Raw genomic sequence first — 16,094 nt, 5'->3', positions numbered from 1 at the left:
GCCTGTATTTGTCTCGGAGCTTCCTTCGTCGTCCTGTATTCGTTTGTGATGTGGCGCAAGCGATGACTACTTTCACGCCAAATATCACGTCCAAGGACAGAATGAATGGGCTATAACTAATCTAAATCTATTTGTATCGTTCTTGTAATAACACAAAAGGACAGGGCTAACAAAAATTGCAAACTCTTGTCCGAAACAACGGTTCGTCATGAGTATGCATCTTGACACAGCCTTCTACTCGTCGTCATCGTCAAATGTAGTTTTCTTTCCCTTAACACTCATATCCACGTCCTTCACAAAAGCTCCGTAGTTCTCATTTACTTTTCTCTTTACAGTGGTTCCAAACTTGATGAGATTCTCGGGCACTATTTGATTCGCCTTCTTTAATACATTCACCAAAGCACCTAGAAGAATTGGAGTATCAAATTGTGAGCAAAAACTCATACCTAGGACGGAAAGTAAGCAACGTACCAGCATGAGACTTTTCATTCACTGTGAAGAATGTGTATGCGATACCCTGGAAAAAACAAGAAATTAGCTTTCAGATGACAACCACGTTGGCATCTTTATAAATTATGCCAAGATAATAATTATTAACAACTTTGACGGAGTCGTACCTTGCGACCTGCTCTACCCGTTCGTCCGATACGATGACAATACTCTTCTGTAGTAAGAGGATATGTAAAGTTGATGACACATGCTACTTCTGGTATGTCGAGACCACGAGCCTATAGTAGAACAAGAACGAGAGTGAGACACGTACGGTCACCGACGTCGAGTCGTAGATACGCTTGCACTTACGGCAACGTCTGTAGCAACTAGAACGGGTGTTTTACCGGTCTAGCAAGAGATTTGCAGTTGGAAATTGTTAGGTATCTGACGGTAACGACGTGTCTACCCTGAGCGTTTTTGCCTACCTTGAACGAATCCAACGAAGCAATACGATCCCTCTGAGCTTTATCTCCATGAATACTAGCCACCTTATATCCACGTTGCACCAGCAACTTTTCCAATTTCCCAACTTCCCACTTGTACAATGCAAAGACCAGCACCAAATCCGTCTTTGCTTGACCCTTCAACAACTGTAATAATCTACCCTCTTTAGCATCTTGAGTCATAACTTCTACGTTTTGTGTAATGTCTGTATTTGCTTGTAATTCATCTGATCCGACAGTGATTCGGATTGCTGATGGTGAGAGATATGTGTTTGCTAAATTGCGAATCTCCATTGGCCATGTTGCTGAGAACATGACTGTTTGACGGGGTGATGGGACTGCTGAAAGAATTCTTTTGATGTCTTCTTCAAATCTGGTGGTAGATGAGAAGAGGGTCAGACAAAACAAGGCGACTGGTATGTCAAGACACTACTAACAGAAAAATAACTTTCAAAGCCCCACCCAAACGATAACATACGATCAGCTTCATCAAGGACAACCATTTTGACAACTCCCAAATCAATAACACCCTCCTCCATGAAATCCATTAGACGACCAGGAGTAGCAACCAATACATTACAATCTGCTTCACCTAATAAGTGTCTCTGCTCTCCCTTGGGCACACCACCATATATACAGACAGGTTTCACATATGATTTCGGTCCAAATTGTTGGAAGGATTCAAATGTTTGGATTGCCAATTCTCGTGTAGGTGATATGACTAGTACAAGTATTCCTAATTGTTTGGGAGATTGTTTGCGAACCATTTTGGCTGCTGGTAGTCCGAATGCGAATGTCTTTCCACTGCCTAGATCGAAAAAAGAAGTTGAGCCTTCACTCAGCAGGTCCTTCAAGAAAGAAAAACTTCAAATCAGATCAGTTCGCACCTGTCTTTGCGACGCCAACGACATCATCACCATTAAACAGATAAGGCCATACAGCACTTTGAATGGGAGTTGGAGCATCGAACGATTTGAATGGTTTGAGCAATGATGGTTTCAAATGTTCGATGTTTGCGAAGGTGAGGTACGGATCTTGTATAGTTTTAGCATTTAATACGGTTATTCCGTGCTTTTTTAGGAATCCAGAGCCTTCAGCGATTGTAGGTGCAGCTGATATTGTCGTGGTTGGAGGTGTTGATGTTGGGATATTTGCTACTTTCTGCTTTTTGATCTTTCGAGTAGCTTCAACTGGTATCTCTGCGGTTTCTTCTGATATCTCTGACGCTGCTGGTGTCTGTCTCTTGGCCATTGATGAGCGATTGCTATAAAGCGTTTGTTAAAGCGCTTTTTGGAAAAAAAAAAAAAAAAAAGTGAAGGTGCAAGAAAATATTGAGATCAAAAGGAACGCCGCTTGCTTCGACGACGCGCTTGTGCAGATGGTGCCCTCAAAATGCAAAGTATCGACGGAATATCTTGGAGTTGATATAAGAAATTTTCTCTTTGGGTTGTGACAACTTTTACCAACTTGTCAATGACAGGTACTATATTGTCGACGAACAAGATGGGAATGCGATTTACAATTTTACAGACTAGAATGCGTGTGCTATGTCACTAACTTTTTCCATTCACTTCAAATAGCACCAGTGGCTGAAGTAAATTTCAGATTCGACGCTGCAGGCGACAGGAGTGCAAGTACCCTCTAAAAACGAGATCAGAGTCAAAACCAGAAGTTCAGCATCCATTGAGTTGGAATAACAGCTTACTGGGACAAAGATGATGCCAACGATGGTACCAGTCGTGAATGCAAATGTGGAGACTATATGATCCGATGATGACCTATTAAATAATCGGGTGACAGAAGTAAAGTGGCCTGGTTGAATTGCGACCAATTTGAATATCCACAATCCTGGCATCTCACATATCAACGAAATTTTACAAATCATCGAAACGTTTCATGTAGTCTGAGACCTTGACAATGCTCGTTGTTTCATGAAGATGGGTTTTAGATTGTTACAACTTGTTGAGTACTTGTTTAACAGCAGCTATTACTTCAGGGAAGATTGTAGAATTGGCAGCAACAACTCCCTTATTTGCCTTCAGTGTTCGACCCAATGAAAAGTCCAATGGAGCACCAGTCACATCAGATATTTGTCCACCGGCTTCCACAACAATGAGCGCACCACCAGCATGATCCTACAGGAGTTAAGAAGAGCGTTAATGAACCAGATTCAAATATTGTACTTCTTTTCGACGCAAGTCCTGTTTTGCACGTCCAACATACCCATATTTTTTCTTCATAGTCAGCACGAGTAGGGACTCGTAAATAAATACTAGCATCACCTCTAGCCAAACAACCATATTTGCATTGAGAGTCCATCCGAACAGGAGCCTTTGTGATTCCCAATCGTTGAGCAATGACAGCTGTGTCACTTTGCGATGAATGAGCTGCCTCAACTGATTCACAGAATGATGCTTGTGCTGGTGATGAGATGTCTGCTACGTGTATTCTTGTTTCGACGTTGGAATCAAATGATCTCTGTGAGTGACAAAGGGATGAAGCGTGAGCTGAAGAGAAAAAGAAACTGGACTGAGGCTTGTCTCATGTCTTACTTGGAAGGCACCTTCACCCTTTACAGCTACAAAGATGGTACCACGGTCTGGATCATTTGGATTATTTATGTTGCGTGGTAGATTTGGACATCCCATGACCCCAACCTTGACATCTCCATCTTCAATGAGTGCAAGACAGACTGCAAACTGTTCTCCACGTAAGAATCCCTTGGTTCCATCTGATAAACCCCGGCGAAAGAGTTAACACGGTATTTTGGGTAGAATCAGCGAGATTTCAGAAGTGGAGATAGGTTACCAATAGGATCCAAAGTCCAGAATCGTCCTTTTTTTCCACCGGCAAAAGTCCCAGCGTCAATGGTCGTCAGCACCTAAAAACATAGGTTCAACAACATAGACCCCAAGCACCATCATCAAGCCTCATCATTCTAGTACCTGTTCAGACGTCAATGGTACATCCAGGACCGAGTTTGCTAGTTCGGTGACTTTGGCATGCAACGTGGCATCCAATCGCAAATCGGCTGCATCTTCTTCTCCAACAATTGGGTATGAAAAGGACTTTTGTAGGATGGCGTTTACTACTGCCTGAGCTCCAAAATCAGCAACTAGTATAGGAAATTGGTTGAAGTTAGCTCAGTTCTCACCAAGAGCAACAAAAGACGGCGCTTAACTGGTAACAGGCGAGTTGTCGGCTTTAGTGACTGTTTCACCTTTAACTAGTTGCTTAAACACACTCTGACATAGTCTGCTTGCTTTGATGATGGCCTCGATTCCTACAGCTCGTTCTATAGCGTACATCGTATGATTTCAAGTTTTTGTCGAGTAGAAGTTTGACAACGATGCCAGTGACGCAAACAGGACGCAAATCAAGACTTTGCAACCATAACATGAATGATGGGGTCTATATCTCACGTTTAAATACGCGTTTCAATTTGTATTATGGTGTCTTGCCACCCTCATTGTCGTTTTTCCACACAAAATGCAAGTGAGGCTGCCAGCAAAGACTAGCTAGTCCGGGACTTGTCAGCTAATTTACTCATAGTTTGGAGACACATTCGTAATTGGAATCCGATCTTTGAAAGAATGGCAGCCACGGGAAGCAAAGAGCTTTGGCGACCAATAAATTCGAGCAAAGAGCTTTACTCCAAGGAAGAGAAGATCGGAGAGGGCACATATGCTCATGTATTCAAAGGTGCAGACCATTTCTTTTCTTGAAATGTCGCAAGTCAGTCAGAATTGGCAAACATTTGACCAACATTTCGACCATTTGTTCAGGCAAGATAAAAGCTACAGGACGAGAGATTGCCATCAAAAAGATCAAGCTGGGACATGTAAAGAAGCATTTACTTGACGAATCTGTGAATTATTTAGCTGACAATCCTTCTCGTCAGTTTCGGGATGGAGTGAATATGAGTGCTATACGTGAAGTAAAGGCGTTACAGGAGTTACGGCATCCAAACATTATAGAGGTCGGCACCGCATCAAATTGTCAATTATGTTGACGCCATTGCTCATTCTTCACGTAGCTCGTGGATGTTTACATGCACAAGGGAAACTTGCACCTCATTCTCGAGTTCCTGCAATGTGATTTGGAAATGGTCATCAAGGATACTACATTGACATTCAAACAAGAAGATGTAAAGAGCTGGATGCTGATGATTACGCGAGGATTGTATCATTGTCATCGAAACAATCTCCTACATCGAGTAAGCTGAGTTTTTGAGTAGGAACAGTGGCTCCCGCAGGGCTAACACGACTTTGTCAACAGGATATGAAGCCAAACAATATTCTTATATCTCCTGATGGACTTGTCAAGTTGGCTGACTTTGGTTTGACGCGAGAGTTTGGAGAATGGAATCGACCCATGTCTCCACAAGCAGTCACCAGGTATAGAGTCGCCGTCAAGACCTGTTTTATACCTAAAATGACACACAAATAACTAGATGGTACAAGCCGCCAGAACTACTTTTGTCTGCAACAACATATGGAAGTGCAGTCGACATGTGGTCAACAGCATGTATATTCGCAGAGCTATTCATTCGAAGTCCCTTCCTCGTAGCAGAGAGAGATAGTGACATGGGACAACTCGATGTGATTCTGAAAGCTCTTGGTACTCCGACTGTAGAGGAGTGGAATGTGAGTTGTTCCACTCGCTATTCGCTGTTAGACACTGTTACTGATCGGCTTCTCACTTGTCTAGTACATGCCATTGAATGCGAATGTCGAACTGCAACTATTCCCCAAACCAAGGTCCCTTCAACAGTACTTTACAGCTGCTCGACCAGATGCGATTGACCTCATGCGTAAGATGTTTGAGTTTGATCCAAACAAGAGGATATCTGCTGAAGAAGTAAGACACATACTAGAGATGTTTGGTTTCGCAAGACGCTTGTCTCAACACAACCTTCCAAACTGTAGGCATTACGACACCCATACTTTACCAACTTGCCACGTCCTACTCCACCTCCCAAGCTTCCGGTCACAACAAAACAAATCAAGCCCAATCGAGACGTCTACTTGGGTCCAGAGGCCGTTGCTCCAGATGCAGGTCCTCGTGGAACGAAAAGAAAACAATCAGATGATGATGATCAGGATGCAAGTAAACGAAGCAAAACACAACCTGTGACTCGTCTTCTTTTCAAGTAGTAGGTTTATATATATGCACAAAACATAGAAATGTATATTGCTTCGCAAGTGGTTTGCCAGAGTGCGACTTCAAGTGTTGCGATTTCGTTGTTGCACCACCCAACCAAGTTCCAGCAACACGCAACGCCCAAGAAGGACGATGAGTGGGACCACAGGATGGGAGACGCCGTCCACAAAGCGTTCCAAAGAAAAGAAAGAGAAGAAGGAGCCCGCATTATCAGGTAGGATGCTCGTTGTTTGTTTGTGGTCTCAATTTCCAAACTTCAGATAAGAAGGAGAACGACAATGTCTCTGTATCAAACAACGAGAACATGGATTCTAAAGGCTTAAAGCACTCTATGAGCTCTGATCGCAAGACTCTAACCCGAACTCATGAAACTTTTAGGCACATCAGCTGCGTCAAATCCCCAAAAAAGAAGCACAGTGCCATGCAAGTTTTATAAGATGGGACATTGCTCAGCCGGTTAGTTCGCATCTTACTCGTTCTAGAAACGGAACACGTATTGACTTGATGTCTGGTTAGGCTCTTCTTGTACGTTCTCTCATGAACTCCAATCAAACGCAACTCAAGATCTAGTTTGCATGTGTAAGTTCTCAAGTCCCAAGTTCCTTTTGTGCAACTGCTTTATAGATCTCAAACCCTGATGCGCTCGCTCCTACATCTATCTAGATTTCTTGAAAGGAACTTGCAGATACGGCTCGGTAAACTACCCAGACCATCTTCACACGATCTTCACACGAATTCAAACGTCAAGCAAGCATCTGACCCTCAATTCCATTCATAGGCATGTGCACTTCCACATATATCAGCACAAAAGCAAGCTCAAAAGAAGTCAACGGCATCATCTTCAACTAAAAAGAATGCCACGTCAAAGGGCGAACGTACGAGTAGTGAACCAGTTACCGCCTCAACAAAGACAACTGAAATATCACCTACATCAGCAAGCAGCTCGGCGTCTCCTGTAAACAATCATAGAGAGTCCATAAACCCTTCACCAGAACCATCTCCTATAGTTTCCACGCCTCCTATTGCATCACAACAAACGACGTCTATTAAACCACCTATACTACCAAAAGCAATGCCAAATAATAATCAGCCATCATCGCTATCTATACAGCTTCAACACCAAGCCCAGCAACGTCAGACTGCAGCGGGTTCTGCATCGTCTCTGCACGCAACGTCGCGAGGTGTTACAAATCAATACCCGTCACCGATAAATGAGCCAATATCTCGGCCTTCTCAAAACATCCCTATATCTAGACCACCTACTTTTGCAGAACCGGGACAACAATCTCGCATTAATTCAGTACCTCGCGTTATATACAGTGACATTGAATACGATGATGACAATGAAGATCATGATGGCCCTGGCGCTATACTGCCATCATCGTTGAATGAGCTGTTGACACCATCTGAACAAATACAGCTGTCACGATCAGCTGGCAAAACCAGTCTCGAATCATATTTTGGAGGTGCCCAAATACCCATGCCAAACAATGCCAAACGACGTGATGAGTATATATTAACTGCTCCTGCCTCACCACTACGTATGAATTCCGCTCTAGCTTGGTCCGCTGAAAATGGTCGTCAAACTCTCTTGAATGCCAGGTCTCTACCGAACGTTTTGGGTCGCTATTATCGTGCTGCAGAGAGCGTCCATGGCGACGATGTCAGTGATCTCCCTGACGATGAACGTATAGAAGACGACGATGAACATCATGTACCGTTTTTGATGGAGGAAGAGGAGATGGTGACGAGCAGCAGGCCACGAAGGAATGGATCAAATTCCAACTTGAGTGGTCTAGCTGGATCGCCAGTGATGAATAATCGTTTGAGTGGGTTGGCTGGATCTCCTGGCGGTAGTCGAGCCAATGGGATAGGCATGAACCACATAAATGGAAGCAATATTTATCAAGCTAGCAGCAGCTATGGTAGCAATGGATATGCTAGTAACGGCTATCAGACTTATGGTCAGCAATCTCTTGGATTAGGCATAGTACCTGATAAACCAAACGGCGTGATGAATATAAATTTGACTGCCCGAATTCCATCCGACCAACACGCGCAACTATCATATACGTCTCCTGGATCATACTTGGCACCAACTCAACGTGGGCCTCGTATGATGTCATATTCGTCTGTAGCAAGGACAGGTGTAGAAGAGAATGTCATGGGAGCACTACCAGCACGACACGAAACTCATATTACTAGACCACAGCAAGAATTAGAATTATTATGTCCATTTGCTCAACAAGGAACTTGTCGATTTGGTGACAAGTGCAAGTGAGTTTCGCATTAGATCAGTTATGGTCATGCAAGGCCAAGCTCAAACATCTCTTTTTTCCCCTCTTCCCAGATATTTACACGGATTGCCTTGTCCTGTATGTCAAAAACTGGTACTACATCCCCAAGGTTCCTCACAAGAACACACAGAGCATATTGCTTCTTGTCAAAGGAAACAGGCTATAATCAATGCTAGGAATGCTCAAGCTGATCATGCGGACGATTTGGAGTGTGTGATATGTTTTGAAGTGATTAAAAAGAAGAAGGATCCAAGATTTGGATTGATGAGTGAGATTTCTTTCACAATGTTCTGTTGCTTTTCACGGCTCGTTGTTAATCTTGGGCTTCAAACTATTTAGAGTGTCCTCATCCAGTGTGCTTAGACTGCATACGGCAATGGCGTCTGAACGAGGCTATGGACAATTCAAAAACTTGTAAGACAAAACAAAATTTTTGAACCTCCAATTTTGCTGGTTTTCTAACCACTTTTTCAACCACCGTCTACCTAGGTCCAATATGTAGAACGGTAATAGTCTAACAGTTTCTGAACTTGAAAAATCACTTTTAAAAACTTTTTTTGCATAGGTCACTCATTTCGTCATTCCAAGTACAGTATGGATTAGTGATGAAATGGAAAAGGAGAGAGTCATTGAGATATACCAACAAAAACTGGCAACGTGAGTAAAAATGCATTATTTGAGAATATAGACGTGTGCCGAAATAGCCAACACTTCATTCCAATAGCATGGACTGTAAACATTTCGATAATGGACGAGGTCAATGTCCATTTGGAAACAGTTGTTTCTATCGCCATGCTTATGCTGACGGCTCGTTAGAGCAAGTCAAAAAAAGATGGGTCACTGGTGGTGGTGAAGAGGAATCAAAAATCGTTGGGCCAACGAGGCTCGCAGATTTTTTGTCGGATTACATGGAACGGGCATAGCGGACGAAACATAGAGAGTCCAATATAAAAAGAACGAGAGATTAGTTGGCAAGCCTCATTTTGAAAAAGGAAGCATTTAGGTAGAAAAAAGATACACAGTTTTGCGCACAATAAAAAATGTATGAGTGCAATATTAAAAGTTTATACATTTGTTGGTTGGAGTTATCTACAAGAATTTATCTATGTACAACCATAATGGGAGTCCTCTTAGTCGTTGTCAAATGAGAGCAGATTCTTATTCGTCACTGCCTTGACTTTACGCTTCTTTGGCGCTTCCTCAGCCTTTACATCTGGGGCTCTGACGTCCTTGCTCTTCTGTTCTTTATCAGCTTTTGATCCTATATCAGCAATCTTTCGTTTCTTGTCTAGATCATAATCGAGTGATGGGTAAATGGTATACTGCGATTTTACCGCAGCAACTAGATAGACATCAGCATACCTTGTACAACAGCTGCCGGTATCGAATCTGCTGCACCCGCGACAACACCATCATCTGCGACCTTGTCTGGATCTTGACCAGCCGTCTTCTTGCCTAGGAAATGCTGGACCTCAAAGTCGGTGATTCCCTTTCCAATATGAATGGCCGGAGCCTCATCTTCGAGACTCGACGTGCTTTGTGCTTCACGAGCGTCATGTGCCCGTTGCTGTATTTCTGCGACTTTAGAGTTGGCTGCTTGGAGTTTTGCGAGAAAGTTGGGAGTGTCAGGTTCGAATTTGAGAGCATTTCTGTGTATACATGAGTTGAAAATTAGTGGTGTGCATGAGAAATATACGTGTTATGATATACCTGAATTGCTGGTTACTCCTCTTCTCCCCCATCGTTGCTCTCGACTTTCTTTGGTGTTGGGAGTTGGGACTGACGCGTTTGACGTGAACACGAAGCAGATCCGATAATTTAACTTTGTAATTAGTTATGCACAATCAGTGTCTCAATATCTACATCACGTCCGAAAAACCTCAATCGTCCCAATTCCTCTTCCAAAACTTTTTTTTGTCAAACAATCGACCATAGTTGAAAACACCATCAGTTCAATAACCGTACGCTCATAGCTATGAGTACCCTTAGCAAGGATCCCGCAAGACCAAAACAGCCTCCTAGACAAGGTACATCGCTACATGATCTAGCTTTTGAAGCTTCCGACAATTCACACTTTTTTCGCTTGACTGTAGTCGACCCAGATGCAGCACGAGTATATAATCGAGGCGTAAACCGTCACAATGTGCCCATACGCAATGTCCAAGATCTGAAACTCAAGACCCTACTACGAAAGAGTGGCAAGAAACAACACATTGCTGTTGAAAAAGCTGTCGATCATGAAATGCTGCTGCCAGAGTCGGCTGGTTTTGTTGTCGCTGAGGGAATGGAGAGAACGTGGAGGTTTAAGCAGCATGAAATTGAAAAGTCGGTTGATGTCTCTACTTCGAATAAGGTGAAGATCAGTTTGCACCGAAAAAGGCATATCTATGTATTTGCTCATGATCAAATTGTAGATGTTTGATCTGGATTTACCTACATTCGGACCATATTGTTTGGATTATACACGTAACGGACGGTGGGGGCAGTCACTAGTTGAGCAGAAACATGGGGCAACACCTAAACACATATGTAAACTTAGGAACGTGTTGATTGGAGGCAAGAAGGGCCACATAGCTACCTTCAATTGGAGAACTGGAAAGCTAGGATGTGAGATACAGGTCAAGGAGACGATTCGCGATGTCAAGTAAGCCCATTACTTGTACTTGAGTCTTTTTTGCGCTGCTTGAAAATAACATCTTGTCTCTTTAGATGGCTGCATAACGAAACCATGTTTGCCGTAGCTCAAAAGAAATACGTCTACATATACGACAACACGGGTCTCGAAGTGCATTGTTTGAGAAAACATCTTGAAGTGAATCGATTAGAGTTTTTGCCGTATCATTTCTTGTTGGCTTCTGTGGTAATGCACGAATCATTCATATCATCTTTGTGCGATTACGTGCTTTTTGGTTGCATGTGTCTGATACGGTAACGTTGATTTAGGGTAACGCTGGATACCTAAAATATCAAGACACATCAACAGGCAATCTGGTTGCGGAATTGAGAACTGGATTGGGTCGCTGTGATGTCATGGCTCAGAATCCGTATAATGCTATAATGCAGTTAGGCCACACTAACGGTATACACCTAGCAGATTGTCATGTTTGTTCTTTTTGGTTTGGTATTCACACTCAAATTTCTCTTTAAGGAACGGTAACACTATGGAGTCCAAATATGACAACACCGCTAGTCAAGATGTTGTGTCATAAAGGTCCTGTGTCGGCGTTAGCTGTAGACAGGAATGGATTGTAAGTCCAAGAAAGCGGCAATTCTCCTGTGTGAATGGACTATCTGATTGTCCCTTCTTCACATTTATAGATACATGGCCAGTGCTGGACTGGATGGCCAATTAAAGATATGGGATATACGTACTTTCAAGCCTTTACAATCATATTATACTCCAACACCGGCATCGTCCCTGGCTATCAGTGAGCTAGGTCTGTTGGCTGTTGGATTTGGGCCTCATGTTCATGTACGTCTCGTTTGCGCACGCAAACAATGAAGATGAGAAAACGGACTTTAACATTTCTTTCTGTCCAGGTTTGGAAGGACGCCTTTCTCGAAAAGCAATCATCACCATACATGACACATCTAATACCTGGCTCCAGTGTCCAAGACGTGCATTTCTGTCCGTACGAAGACATACTTGGTGTTGGTCATGCCGGTGGAATATCAAGTCTCGCTATACCTGGTTAGTTTTCGAATGATCTCGAGTCAATATGTCTCTCTGACATATGTATTTTTTGTGCTCTGTAGGATCCGGAGAACCCAACTTTGATTCACTTGAAGCCAATCCATACCAAAACAAGAAGCAGAGACGAGAGACTGAAGTTCATAGTTTACTGGATAAGGTAAATTGGTAATTGGGCCTTGATGGCATTGTTCAGGAACTTAATTTTTTTCGTTTTCTAGATACAACCTGAAATGATTGCCATGAATCCCGAATTTGTCGGCACTTTGGATAGAGCTCCACGAGAGGTTATTGCTGGTGAACGAAAGGTCGAATATGAGGTACAAAAAAACCGGACAGGACGCAAAGTCTACGAATCATATCAATTCTGGCAACTCATCTGACTCTCCTCTGTCAATCATATTAGGCAAACAATCCCACAGAAAAATATATTCCAAGACCGAAAGCACGAGGCAGGTCATCCTCGTTGCGCAAGTATCTTCGTAAACAGACAAATGTTATTGATTCAAAACGAGTAAGTTAGCCCTTGTCGTCCACAATTTCGTGGATACTTATACTCATGATGTTTCTTTTGTTGCAGGAGGCCGCGAAAACAGCTTTCGAAAAGGAGGAACGTGAACTGGAAAAGATTAGGAAGCGACAAGCTGGTGAAGAGCATGGCGAAGAACCAGAGTATACAGCGCTGGATCGATTCGCTAAGAAGGCTAAGAGCTGAGTCGGAGGTTTCATGTTGTACATAACGGTATCATTGGATTGCAATATAATTCTTCAAGCATATATTATTGCTTTCCAGTAAGAGGATGAGAAAGGTTTCCGCAGAGCTCTAATGTACTTAGATCAATTTAGGTGTTGTAGCATGCTCATTGGAACTCGATATATCACGCATCTTTTTGTGAGTCTATTCAATTGTCTAATTCGCTACTAAGTTAATTTAGGGTCACGCTAGATACCTGAAATATCAAGATACATCAACGACAATGGGAACTAGGGAATCCGCCGAGATCATTTACATTCATCTTTCCAATGACTTCAAATACGAGGAATTTTAATAACAAATCAGTCTTCTCGTAGTCAAACCATCACCATAGTTCAAATCATTGAGTCATTGAGGAGTGCTCAGCTTGATTTGATAAAATCCAATTTGTCGTGATGTCTTTCCCTCCTTCACTCATACTCAAGGAACAATTCCCCAATCTCGAGACATAAAGCTATTTGGAGAAACACGGCCGGTAAAGAGCCCATAGACACTAGCCCTCATGGCTTGATAGCATTCTATTCGATGGGAGCTTCTTTGGTAAATTTGAAAGCAAGCACTTCCCTGTTTGATTTGAAGTTTTAAGCAATTGCTGGCTGGTTTACAGCGGTTGAAAGTGGAACTTCGTGGCAGCGATCTCATTTCATATCATTAAGTGACATACCACTTCCCTCTTCTAGTCCGAAATAGACCACTTGGAGTCAGTTGTCCTCAACACCAATCCAAACCTCGTGTTGGAAGGACAATGTTGACTCTCTCATACTTGTTAGATCTCCGCCGTTGAAGACTCATTCTCTAAAGTATATATTGACGAAAGTGGTAAATTTCCAGTAGTCGTAGTAGAGGTCGCTTCTTTGCTTTTGGTTGCTGGAAAACTGAGCATAGTTGCAAAGCAACCTCGGAACGGCAGCACTGGATCTATTCGCAAAAGAGGATATCAACAGCGTCAGAAGTTGCACGTGTTGGAAGAATTTGTACGTAAACACCACACCGGTTTTTTGCAATACACATCTTCAAGCTATTCGATATTTATTATTAGTTGGCACTAGGACCAAAAAGACCACTTTCGTCTGGATAATTCAAGTCATTTTAGGTGTAGCAGGCTCATCCGAGCTCGATATACTAGGCAACGGTGGTTGAGAAGTAGCAACTTGGATATGACCATGCGATTCAGCCGTCTCGGGATGTAAGTTTGCATTCGTAACAGGTCTAGTCAAACTGTTTGCGTTACTTGCATTGTCCAACTCAAGTGCTCTTGCCAATTCTTTGGAAGTTAGATAGCTTCTTTGTTTAGAGCCGTGGTTGGGCTGTCCTGATGCTGATGCTTGCTTGCTCAGTGGGTTTGGTGTTTGTAATTGGGAAGGTGTATTGCTGTTTGTTCTTGTGAAGACGAATTCTTTCTTGATATAATCGAGAACTGTAGTTATGCAGCAGTGGAGTGCGACGATCTAGACATTCAATGGGACGAGCATGAGATACGTATGATGCGAGAGAAAAGTCTCGACGCAATGGACTTGCATGCATTGCATTGATTATACCTGAACGAATAAGTTAATTATAATCCACCATCCTTCAATCGTCCATAAGCTTGAAGCCGCGTTGTATGCTACAACAAAATCAGCTGTACAGTTGGTACCAGCAGCTAATGCCGGAACTGTAGAGATCAAGCAATTAATCATGAGGGTTCTGTTTCAAAGTAAAGGTTGGAAGACTGCGAGATGCACTACACACCGTAGAAACAGTCCGGTGAGGTCTGGCACCCTACAAATCAAAATTAGTTAGCAACAAAAAACTCCTATTGTAACTCTCAAATATGAGGTACATGTTTACGTACATTGTCCACATTGCAAGGTCAGAGTGACGCCCTGGTTGACGTATGCAACAAAGTACAAGCTTTCCAATAAGATGACAATCATAAAACTCCAAATCAGCTATTTCGGGATGAGATGTTGTTAGAGTTACATGTGACATAGAGTTCTAGCCTGGCCGTTCTCTTTTTGTCCGTACAAAGAGGAGTGAAAGGCCCCGTTTCCTTGGATCCAATTTTTCCCAATACGCGACAACTCCTAGGCCTATAGATATCAGGATTTGGAACACGAATGTCCACACTGCTGTGACCATAAGCCTGTTTTCGAAGGAGAGAGCAAACCTTGTGAGTGTACTTGCATATGTTTTCAACAACAAACGACTTTCTCAACTTGCTAAGGAATCCAGTCGGCACGTCAGATCTTGCAAAAGGATAATTGGTACCTGGATGAGGTACCGGCTGAACTATGGCACATTCGGCTACAGCCAAGATCTAGCATTTTTCATAGAACATTTAGACCAAAAAACTTGGAATCATCACCACAAAAGCGTTCAGCATACTGCACTGAGTCCAGCCAGCGACATTTGCACATATCTATTCTTCTTAGCCTTGCGTTGCCACTGCACAAATGCAACAAACTTTGGTCCCACTGTGCGCATAACGAGAGCAGGGTACCGTTCGTACCACGGCATATTGCTTGTGATGCTAGGTGATTTGAAGTTGATGCTTTTGCCACGAGATATGCCTTCACCACTCGGAGATGGCTTCATTGGTCTTGAATGGGAGCCAGGAGCGAATAGATCACTCCCTGTGGCGGATGGCACGTATGGGTAGGAAGACATGGATGGTGGGGGAGGATTTTGCTGCATCATATCGTCGTAAAAGAATTCGGCGTAGGATGTGATAAAGTAGTCGAAATCTTGGTGTGGTGATGAAAGAGATGAAGGAAGTGGATCGACTCTATTTGATCGATGTGTGCGCGCCCAAAGTCCCAGGCCTAAATGCAAGAGAATTTAAAAGATTTTTTTGTGTGGTTGAATTGATCCTTTCTATGCATCAACATCCGGATGTGTTTGTTGTTCCCAATTCATTCCTGCTTCTTCCACTCACGGTGCCGCGAATGAGAAGAACTGCCTTCCAGGATTAGCAAACCGAGCTTTGCAATGAGGCCTCTTTGCTTCTAAAGTTTACTGATGGCAGAGCATGTTTTGATGAGCTTAACGACCAGTTGCAACTGTCGGGTTTCTTTCGTGTGAATGTTTTTCTTGCAGATCGAAAGTTGACAAGACATGTTGAAGAAAAAGAAGAATTGAATTTCACTCGTATGAAGTTGAGAATTTAATTGGAGTTTCAGATCTAATGCAGTTTACTTGCTTCTGCACTTCTGTTGCTTCAAGATGTAGCGGAAAGGCACAATTCCAATGATTTAACGCGACAATGAGACAAC

General features: G+C 42.9%; 4 protein-coding genes across 4 annotated transcripts; 2 read left to right on the top strand and 2 right to left on the bottom strand.

Moving 5' to 3' along the window:
• Positions 1 to 234: 234 nt before the first annotated feature.
• SmJEL517_g03823 (uncharacterized protein) lies at positions 235 to 2,186 on the bottom strand (the record flags this gene model as incomplete). The annotated part of the gene is made up of 7 exons (XM_031169751.1): positions 235 to 404; positions 472 to 517; positions 618 to 728; positions 802 to 840; positions 918 to 1,308; positions 1,398 to 1,743; positions 1,823 to 2,186. 7 exons carry the CDS (start codon positions 2,184 to 2,186, stop codon positions 235 to 237), a joined length of 1,467 nt encoding a protein of 488 aa, XP_031024265.1.
• Positions 2,187 to 2,507: 321 nt separating this feature from the next.
• MET22 (3'(2'),5'-bisphosphate nucleotidase) lies at positions 2,508 to 4,243 on the bottom strand (the record flags this gene model as incomplete). The annotated part of the gene is made up of 8 exons (XM_031169750.1): positions 2,508 to 2,576; positions 2,641 to 2,713; positions 2,892 to 3,070; positions 3,159 to 3,413; positions 3,488 to 3,666; positions 3,744 to 3,816; positions 3,881 to 4,050; positions 4,117 to 4,243. The coding sequence occupies 8 exons, from the start codon at positions 4,241 to 4,243 to the stop codon at positions 2,508 to 2,510; spliced, it is 1,125 nt and encodes a 374-aa protein (XP_031024264.1).
• A 285-nt stretch (positions 4,244 to 4,528) lies between these two features.
• On the top strand, positions 4,529 to 9,318 carry SmJEL517_g03821 (uncharacterized protein; the record flags this gene model as incomplete). The annotated part of the gene is made up of 13 exons (XM_031169749.1): positions 4,529 to 4,637; positions 4,721 to 4,914; positions 4,972 to 5,151; positions 5,214 to 5,332; positions 5,389 to 5,581; positions 5,646 to 5,795; positions 5,864 to 6,067; positions 6,877 to 8,375; positions 8,449 to 8,663; positions 8,735 to 8,809; positions 8,885 to 8,901; positions 8,961 to 9,052; positions 9,120 to 9,318. 13 exons carry the CDS (start codon positions 4,529 to 4,531, stop codon positions 9,316 to 9,318), a joined length of 3,246 nt encoding a protein of 1,081 aa, XP_031024263.1.
• Positions 9,319 to 10,370: 1,052 nt separating this feature from the next.
• Positions 10,371 to 12,801, top strand: SmJEL517_g03820 (uncharacterized protein; the record flags this gene model as incomplete). The annotated part of the gene is made up of 12 exons (XM_031169748.1): positions 10,371 to 10,422; positions 10,489 to 10,748; positions 10,810 to 11,039; positions 11,105 to 11,255; positions 11,339 to 11,474; positions 11,544 to 11,643; positions 11,714 to 11,867; positions 11,936 to 12,086; positions 12,152 to 12,246; positions 12,308 to 12,406; positions 12,493 to 12,600; positions 12,667 to 12,801. 12 exons carry the CDS (start codon positions 10,371 to 10,373, stop codon positions 12,799 to 12,801), a joined length of 1,671 nt encoding a protein of 556 aa, XP_031024262.1.
• Positions 12,802 to 16,094: the final 3,293 nt, after the last annotated feature.

This window comes from Synchytrium microbalum (assembly GCF_006535985.1).
Source record: "Synchytrium microbalum strain JEL517 chromosome Unknown SmJEL517_scf0022, whole genome shotgun sequence".
Classification (NCBI taxonomy): domain Eukaryota; kingdom Fungi; phylum Chytridiomycota; class Chytridiomycetes; order Synchytriales; family Synchytriaceae; genus Synchytrium; species Synchytrium microbalum.
This window is presented reverse-complemented; position numbering and strand designations above follow the sequence as displayed.